The sequence below is a fragment of the Primulina huaijiensis genome, chromosome 2 (genome assembly GCF_012295235.1).
Source record: "Primulina huaijiensis isolate GDHJ02 chromosome 2, ASM1229523v2, whole genome shotgun sequence".
Classification (NCBI taxonomy): Eukaryota; Viridiplantae; Streptophyta; class Magnoliopsida; order Lamiales; family Gesneriaceae; genus Primulina; species Primulina huaijiensis.
In genome coordinates this window covers 4488363-4498530 of record NC_133307.1, presented here as the reverse complement: position 1 = coordinate 4498530, position 10168 = coordinate 4488363, and the positions used below count along the sequence as shown (strand labels likewise).

Below are 10168 nucleotides of genomic sequence, written 5' to 3'. Positions count from 1 at the left end.
TAAACTCATTTTAAATATTTAATTTTCAAGATGTGAGACAAATGTATCACATGCATTAATTTCATTCATGTGGAGAATTGTTAGATAAGTATGAGTGGTGAATGAACATTGGAAAATGTGTCTTGTCCCACATTGGAAAATGTGCCAAGGAAAATCTAATTTATTAGCTCCATGTTTGAGCTATTGGTTTGGGCCCCAAGGGACACCAGAAGTTTTTGGAAAGGGGGAAGACGCTAATAGGTTGGATCTCGGTGAAAAACACACACGCGCGGCCGATCGGCTCGGCTCAGCCCGGCTCGGTTCGGTGCGGTGTGGTCTCTTGACTATATTAATCTTTTGGAGAAAGTTTATTTGAAAATAATTTGAAACAATTCAAAGTGTACCCTCCGATCCGAACCACATCTCGTGTGACTGTCTGTCGACAGAACCATGTGTCCCCTCGCTTGTGACTTACCACAGAAGGGTGTGTGTCCCCTGGGCAAAAAGGTGTGTCTTCTGGACAGAAGGGTGTGTCTCTTGGCATATGAGGCTCACTTTATAAATAGTTCTCTGTAGACATTCATTACACACTTTTTGCATCCTCGTTTCGCTGCATTCCTTTCTTTCCGAAACTTGAGAGTTCAAACATACTTCTGTTCGCTGCTATCCAGAACCTATTGTGCTACACTTTCTGGGTTGTGTCGTTGTATCTTAGAGACGATTGCCGCCAATGTAATGCACTGGTATACGGACAATTTCGTCTTGCGAACAAATGATACATCCTTGCCTTGACTTACTGATATTCACTGCTGCACATAATTTCTGTCTACAAGTTTCAGAGTAACAACAAATAATAAAGTATAGAATAGTATAGATACAAAATTCTAGATTGAATACCTCTAGAGTTTTAAACTCCATAAAAATTATTAAAGATATGTATTCATTCTATATTTTTAAAGACTTTTAATGACTTTTTTAAATGATAGACTTTTGTGGAGTTAATGAACTTTTATTGACTTTTATAAAATCTCATAGAATTATAAAACAAATTTTTTAGACTCTTTATAGACTTTTTTCAAGATGTTTGTATATTTTTGTAAACTTTTTCATAGAATTGTGTGAATTTTGTAATTTATAATTGTGATTTATTTTTTATTAATTTCTTTTAAATAATTATTAGATATGGATACCATCTTCAATTTTAAATTATTTTTTTATTTATGAATATAAATGAATTTTACTTACTTAAAATTTAAATCAATTTAATTTATGAAAAACGACAAATGAACTATTCAAATTATTGAAATCAAAATTTCAATTCAACATATTAATGAATAATATTTTTATAAATTCATAATAAAATTTTATTAAAAGAACGTCTTTTTTGTGAATTTCCAATCCAAAATCCGAATTCAAATCCAATTTTTTAAAATGCCGTCGGCCCAACTAGCTAATTACCTCACCCGGCCGGTACAGTTCGTAATATCATTTTATCTGAACGAATGAATAACTAATAAAAATTTAGGTGTAATCGGAATCGGAATCCCGGAGACGAAATCCTGTGCAGATCTTCTCCAGCGGGAGAGCCGAAGCTTGCGATGTCGCAAGCTCGCGTTTACGCTGACGTCAACGTTCACCGCGCGCGAGATTATTGGGATTACGAGTCGCTCATCGTTCAATGGGGGTATGGATTTCTGGAATGCGTTTCCCCCACTTTTTCAAATATTTCATATTGAAGAGTTTGGGAAATTTGTTTTCCTTGATAGTTTTGATGTGTGCGTGGACAGTAGTATATTTGTATTCGACTCATAAATTAGCTTGTGGAACAATGGGTCGCTTTGTTTGCTCATCGGAAACCTGATCGCATCAGTGTAATGAAATGTTGCCAACAAAGTGTAATATAATTCGTCATTCAGATTATCTAGTTTAGTGCTTTGGGGGATGGATGATCAGTTTTATGGAGGAAATCGTGATTAGTGGGGGGAGTGGGAGAACCACCCAGAAATCTAAAGAAAAAGAAATTCAACAGCTGAAGGAGAACAGAACCGATCACTCAAACAATTTGCAAACACTATGCAAAAATCTTTAGTTTTCATCTTCAAGTATTTTTTATCTTTTTAGTCTACTTTCAAGTTTTTATTCATTTTCATTTTTCAGCAATTTTTATTGCAATTATGCGGATTCCTGATGATTTATGAAAGTAAAATCATGTTGTGATTTTCTTTTTTTCAATTTCTAATGTCGTTTCAGTCAAGTTCTTTTATTTTGGTGCATGTTAGTTTAGGATATCAGAACCGACAATCGAATTTGGAATTCACGTCATTTGAATAGTTGGAAGTTAGATTTTTATTATTTGTCCCACAAATCGGTGCTTGTAGCACCTGGACGCCAGCAACTCAATAAATATTGTGCAAACAACTTGTCACTTTGGCAATCAGGTTTTGCAGTTAATTGGTTCCAAACTTCAAGTGGATTGGTTTACTCGATGTATCCAATGTAATTCTTAAAACGCATGACTTGCTATGCCCTTTATGAAAGTCTTTATCATTAATTATACCTCACTTCTTGTTTTTTGAAAATCTCGTTTTCTCCTAGCAAACTGTCTTTGGCATAGTGCCTTCTGAATTAACCATATCCGTCTGATGCTGGTGCCTGAAAAAAATGGTGCAGTTTGGTTGGGTTTTTTATTCAATTCTGCTTGAAAGGTTTTTAGACTTTAGTAGAAATCTGCAGTTTTTTAATGTAATCTTGAATCTATTTTAGCCATAATTTTTTAAATGTTGATGTGGTGTAGAGAGATGTTAAAATTGTATTGATTTTAGTAACTCGGTGAAATAGTGTGTTGATTGGTTGAAAAAAAGTAGAGAGAAAAAAAGTTAGTGTTAATATTATGTTTTCAGTAAATAATAATTTATTTAAAATGTGAAATGAAGTATATCTATTTAAAAATTTTGAGAAAAAAAGTTCTAACTTTTAATTTTTTGCCTAACATTTTGTTGGTACTCCACTAAAAAGCCCAACCAAAGTCGGCCAATGATTTTCCAAAATTTTTGTGAGAGGATCTGGATTAATTTTTGCCCGTTTATCATGCGAAGTTGAAATATTTGGGCTAGAAAACTACTTGTTTGGATTCCTAAATTGTTGTTCGTATGTGTATATTGTGTCATCTGGCTAAATTCTCTATTGAGGATGGAAATTTGTTAATTTTTTACTAATAAAATTCTATATCATGAACTTGGATATAGTGAAAAGTCAAATTAGTGTCATTCAGAATTTAAGTTGTTTGTCATCACTATTGGTTTGGATTAGATTGGGCCTTTCAGTTGTTTGATTCAAGGAATGTTTAGTTGCTACTGAAAAGTATATTGATTGTTTCCTATAAAAAAAAAAGTATATTGAAGCAACATATATTTTAATTTATTGATTCAGTAGCATAATTTTATTATTAGCAATCTCGTTGACAGACTGATTGCATAAATCACTATCTTATCCTAGAAACTAATGAGCTCATGGACAAGGACAATCCAAAGAAGGAAACTAAATGATTGAAAAAGTGATTTTCCAAATGGTGAGAATGGAGTTGTTACATCCGATGAAATTCAAGGGAAAGATTGAGGAAAATAATTTTTTGTTGGTGTTAGATTCTTTTTAAGGTCACATTTATGATTTAGGACAATGTGAGGATGGAAACAGAAAAGGATTCCGAATCACCTTACAATACAACGCCAAGGAAAAAAGTTCAATGTACAATAATTTGTCTTTGCATATTTTTGCGGAAAAGAGATAATTAGGTCTTCGCTGGTGGAGTGGACACAATTATTTTATATTGGTGGTTGTTGCCCCGTGACTTTTCCATTAAACTTGTTTGCTTGGCTGGGTTTTTCTTTGTTTGATGATTTTCTGGGTTTTGTATGATAGCACATTCATTTCTTGTGTATTCAGTGATCAAGATGACTATGAAGTTATTCGGAAGGTGGGAAGGGGGAAATACAGCGAAGTCTTTGAAGGTATAAATGTCACAAACAAAGAAAGGTGCATTATCAAAATTCTCAAACCAGTCAAAAAGAAGAAGGTAACGTCATCATTGTATCGTACTGAATGAGAAAAAAGATACTTGAAAATAACACTTAAATTGGATTTTGATGAATCGGAAAAGGTCAATTTCATATGTGTTTTCTAAGATATAATTCCGGCAAACCTCAAAATATGTGTGTTCCGAGGTCTTTATGTTTATCTCTAAGTTGCGATTTTTGTTTTACTTTCTTTTCAACGGATCATATTAAAACGTATGAAGAAATATTCTATAAATAATAAACGTTTATGCAACTAAATGGGGTCGATCATATAGATTCTCCTTTATCACGGTGCTTTGTCCCCTACTATATCATCATCTTTATTTAAAAAGAATTTTATCATGTTTTATTGTTGCTAATCTCTCTTACTCGGTCAGTTTACATATTCGTCAGTCTCACATCGTCTAACTGGGGCATTTATCGGTGTCCTAAGTTGATTTAATGATTATTTTTGCCCTCCTAGGGTTAGAATGATTTGTTACTCATTTCATTCGTGATACTCTTGCAATTTTAGGCATATGTATATTTCACTCTTCATCTTGTTACATAAAGGTAGCCTCTATGTTTGATGACACATTTTTCTCATTATTCGATATCAATCAGAAGTCATCAAGATCTTTTACAGTAAATGGTATTATGTTGACTTGTGCAGATAAAGAGGGAGATAAAAATTCTTCAAAATCTGTGTGGAGGTCCCAATATTGTGAAGCTTCTAGATATAGTGAGAGATCAGCACTCAAAAACTCCTAGTTTGGTTTTTGAATATGTGAACAGCACTGATTTTAAAGTTTTGTATCCAACATTGACAGACTATGATATACGATACTACATATATGAGCTTCTAAAGGTACAATTATGTGTTAAATCTTCTAGCTTCCTGAACTTTTGCAGTTTCCTATTGGTCTGTTCCTTTATAGGCCTGGTAGTTTTTTATTTTTATTTGTCTTGATCTCGAGTTCGACTTACCTCTTTCTGATTTTATGTAAGTTCATCAGTTCATGTCCCTGCCTTGAATTTGAAAGTCTGATAAAGTTACGCCTCTCTTTTTTTGTCACGCGAAATATTGACATGAGAGATAAATAATATATAATATAAAACAAAAACATTAGTAAACTCTAATCAGCCAATCTGTATGCTCCTTTCGTTCTCTAATTATAATCTAAAAGATGACGGAGAGCGTTTGGACCTTTTTGTGCTTCCTGTAATCAAGCGAGCACCCAAGTCAAGATAATAAATGAAGCGTCTAGAAGCTGAAATTTGTTCATTTATCCTGCATGATACCATCTTTTTCTTAGGGTTGAGTTCCTTGCTAAGTTATTAGACAACTGTTTAACAGCTGCTCACATGGAATGATGAAATTTTAGGGCGTCTAGACTCTAGAGTGCTTCTATTTAATTATAGACCTGAAAATAGTAAAGGTTCAGCACATGTTTACTTGATCATGTAAAAGAAATTCAGTTTTATACAGTCAGTTTACACATTTATTAGTATTCAGTTATGATGTTCTAGCTAATTAGAGCCTCTATGAATTGGTGAAGAGTAATTTGAAAATGGGCTTATCGTATCTTTGAAACTGGAAGTTGACGGCCTTGCTAGTATTGAATTCATGGAAATTGATTTTGAATGAGATTAGAATGCTCGCAGCTTGCTGTCTCCTTTTTCTAGTGCTTAGCCTTTCCTTTAACATGAATAATATGTTAATGATGTCGGGTATGGTAACCGCGGTATTAGTTTGGAATTGTAGTTGGTGGCTTTACAAGGACAAACTTTTCCTTCTCTGAATTCTTGTGACTGCCGTATTTTAAAATAGACGCAATTTGAATTTTAATCCTTGTTTCTCATCTGAGGCTGGATTAGAGTTTATCAGTGAACTGAATATGCCAAAGACAGTTGCTCTTTGTGATTTTGTCAAAGATCTATTTTGATCTGATGGTTGTCCGATATACAAAATTGCAGGCATTAGATTATTGTCATTCTCAGGGGATAATGCATAGAGATGTCAAGCCTCACAATGTTATGATTGATCATGAATTGCGAAAACTTCGTCTGATTGATTGGGGGCTTGCCGAATTTTATCACCCAGCCAAAGAATACAATGTTCGAGTGGCTTCAAGGTTTTTGTTTTGTTCTTCTTTTCCTTAATCTATTTGTAATGTAGGGTGAGGGTGAGGGTGCATCTTGATGTAAGTTATCCTTTTGTTTTTATATTGGAGATATATATAATGTTTCTTTGATTCAGAAAATTAATGCATATAACTATCTCATAACGCTTTTGGCCTCTTCAATGCCAATATGGAGTTAATTAAAGTTCCCATTATTTTGTCTTTGAGACCTGTGCTTTTTTTATCTTTCTTATTATCATCTAGATACTTTAAGGGGCCTGAGCTACTTGTGGACTTGCAAGACTATGATTATTCTCTAGACATGTGGAGCCTTGGATGTATGTTCGCTGGAATGGTAAATATCCTTCTTGATAAAAACTTATTTATTTTTTTTGTAGTTATTGCCATTTGAATTATCATCACTTCTCATTTGCAGATTTTCCGGAAGGAGCCATTTTTCTATGGTCATGATAATCGCGATCAGCTTGTCAAAATAGCCAGGGTACTGAGAAATTACGATAGTGATTGAAATTGCAGTAATTTGTTGCCAGTATAAGATTTCTTAATTGCTATTTCTTCTAATTAGTTGTAGCGCCCTTACCCGAGCAACTACTAAACAGACTAATAAGAATGCAAAATTTAAACTTGTTAACAACAATTAAACAGCGGAAACCAAATAACATAATCATCTTATAGCGCCCTTACCTGAGCCACTACTAAATAGATAAATATGCAGTATATAAGTGTGTATACTACGTTTGGATATCTTAGTCAGTACATCACGTACCTCACTAAAACAATCTGACAGAAAGCTTATTCGTCTGAACCTAGACAGTACCGACATAATGAAATCACTATCAAGTCAGATCCTGAATTACCAAACATGTTTCAAAGTTTTTACTAATGATCCTTAAATCACTTTTTAAGGCTGTTGGATTATACTTGCGCCCGTAGTTAGTCTGCTGATGATGTCTCGATCTGCGTCTCGTTTCACCGACCCTTCCTCGAGTCGAGACTAGTTCTGAAAATTCCTGACACTAAATTGTCCTAAAAGCTGGCTAAAAAAACCTAAGGTATATGACTAGAACTTGAGAGAAAGTAGCTGAAGGAAGCGGTGTAGGAAACAAATGAAATCAGCTTCCATTTATAGACTGCATTCGGAGATCCAAAATCAATCTTATCTGCCACGTGTTAGAATCTCATCCGTCTAGTTGGATTTCTCGGGATAATGTAATGTGAAGTAGATTGGGTTGTCCATTTTAATTTCGGTGGATCCCATCAGGTTGATCCCGAATTATCAATTTCTTAATAATACTTAATTAACAACTCTTTAATCATCTATTAATTAGTATTTCATTTAAAATAAGGATTCGGGTCATTGCATTAATAGTGGACTGATTTAAGAAAACTCGTTTGTAAATGGACTATGGTTCTCTAAAATATTTTAGAGAACTTTTTGCTTTGTTTTGAATTAATTACTATTTGTCAACATTTTCCCCTTTCTAATCGAATTAACTTTTGGAATTTTTATTGTTGTGGAAACTACCAGCTTGAACTTATCTGGAACTATAGAGGATTGGAGTGTTTTATCCTCTATTGATAAACATATTTTAGAGAACTTTTTCCTTTGGTTTGCATTAATTACTACTTGTCAACATTTTCCCCCCTTCTAATCGAATTAACTTTTGGAATTTTTATTGTTGTTGAAACTACCTGCTTGAACTTGTCTGGAACTATAGAGGATTGGAGTGTTTTAGCTAAAAGTTCTCACTTATATCTCTCTTATTACAATTAATATGATGTATTGTTATTGGATCCATCTCAACATTCATTACACAGTAAACATCCATTAAGATTTCTGTGCAACATTTTTAATACTAGATAAGAAGTTGGTTGCAGGACGAATGGACCATTTACATTTAAATATTAAATGTGCTATTGTGAGGAATTGGTTTTATCAAATTTCCTGAACCTTTGTTGGCTTTCAATTTATATGTTTGAAATATCTGTCCACTATGACTTATTTATTTTTCAGATATAATGATGCATTTTTTTTTGTCCTTCTGAATTTATAAATGTGCTTGTATGACCACTTAAACATCACAGGTACTTGGAACAGATGAGTTGAACACATATTTGAATAAATATGGTCTTGAACTGGATTCTCAGCTTGAAGCTCTTGTTGGAAGGTATTGTTGTAACTATGATTTGTCTCCATTCCTCATTCCAAGGCATGTGCACCTGAGAAAAACTTTTAAAGCCTGAAATCTCATTGAATGGATGATGTTCTTTATTTTGATTTTTACTTCCTGTAAATCAAGAATTGATGAAGGAAAGTACGTTGTCAAAAATAAAATTCATGATTCATTTCCATTTATCGAGGCCAAGGTTTAGCCATAACTTACTGCTGTTACCTTTCCCTCAGGCACAGTAGGAAACCCTGGACTAGATTTGTTAATTCAGACAATCAGCATCTGGTTTCACCGGAGGTTTTTTCTTCTACCTTTAAACACTTGTGATGTTTTTCATCTAGTTATACCTCATCTGTGCGATATCGTTGACTTCTTTTTTTTGGTTTGTTATCGTAATGATAGGCCATTGATTTTCTTGATAAGCTTCTCCGATATGATCATCAGGACAGGCTTACGGCCAAAGAAGCAATGGTAAGATCTAGCAGTCTTCTCCCCTCCCTTTTTCCCTTTTCTTTTTCATATGTTAAATCTTCCACCCTACTTTTCTCCTATTCCGGAAGAAAAAATTATTTGTAGTTCTTACAAATGTACTAGATTTACCCACCTAATCCTCGGAATTGAAACACACCCACCCCCCTCAACAATGAAATCATTTAAGGTTCAGATTTGATTATAGATAATCTTGGGGTGATGGATTTTAAATCAGTTGATCAATTAAGAATTTGAAATCCATTATCGGTTGTAGAAATATAACATAAAATAGATGATGGACTTTGAATCCGTGTATCTAGAATTATCGAGATCAATCCATCAAAGGCAGTCTAAATTTCCTTGATCTTTTCCTTCTTAATGAAATTGAACTTCATAGATAGTATAATGGTTCTTATATATACATTTCCATCTCTGCTGCAGGCTCATCCATACTTTGCCCAGGTGCGAGCTGCCGAAAATAGTAGGATGCGACCACAGTAGCTGCACTCGTTTGCGTTCTTAAAATAACATCTCATTGGAATTCTGTACTTATCAATGCGAAGCGAATTGGAAATACTTATTGACTATGAATCAAATAAGAAGATAGTAGTACATTACATGCATTTGATAAATGCTGTTTGTAAACTGTCGGATCCTATGCTGTAGTGTGGATCTAGTTCTATTAGCAGTTTATCTATGAAATGGACTCCCAGATACTTTTTCCGACATAGCGACAGTATGAATGTAATCGCACACTCCACCAACTCGGACAATTAGAAGCCTTTTCAGGTCAACCAAAAACACTTTTTGCTGACACCAATCCGACTATGTAGCAGATAGGATAAGCTTGTGAAGAAAAACCAAATATTTATATCTAGGATAAGGTAGTTTAGTATCAAAACTATTCACACACGAAGTCAAACTCGAAAGTCAACTAAATTGTACCCCAAAGAAATAAATAGATCGTGGAATTAGAAAATTTTAATCATCATTGGAAATTGATAAAACTGAAATATATCAAATGTTTTCCCTATAAAAATGTAGACATTGCAAACCAATATTGCCATACTTGAAGATTGATCACTTATTTTCCTTGAATATTTGTCCATAATTCCATTGTCTTTCTATTACATTTTTTTTAAAAAAAATATAACCTTTGTTTATGATAATAGTAATATATATTTCGACATTAAAACACGAACTCTCATTTTAATTGTAGTTGTTTTCCTATTTTAATTTGAAATTACATTACATAAAGTTTTTTTTTTGTGCATTTTTACATTATATTTTTAGCAAAAATACATTAGAGCGTTTTTTAGTTTATATACTTTTGCTACGGATTAAATCAAAC

The 10168-nt window shown here is 33.4% G+C and overlaps 1 protein-coding gene across 1 annotated transcript; it reads left to right on the top strand.

The window, feature by feature from the left end:
- Window positions 1–1399: 1399 nt before the first annotated feature.
- Window positions 1400–9541, top strand: LOC140965217 (casein kinase II subunit alpha-2-like). The gene is made up of 10 exons (XM_073425345.1): window positions 1400–1663; window positions 3922–4051; window positions 4705–4899; window positions 6009–6166; window positions 6419–6509; window positions 6591–6656; window positions 8261–8343; window positions 8580–8643; window positions 8749–8817; window positions 9259–9541. The coding sequence occupies exons 1-10, from the start codon at window positions 1578–1580 to the stop codon at window positions 9316–9318; spliced, it is 1002 nt and encodes a 333-aa protein (XP_073281446.1). The 5' UTR covers window positions 1400–1577; the 3' UTR covers window positions 9319–9541.
- The last annotated feature ends 627 nt before the right edge of the window (window positions 9542–10168 follow it).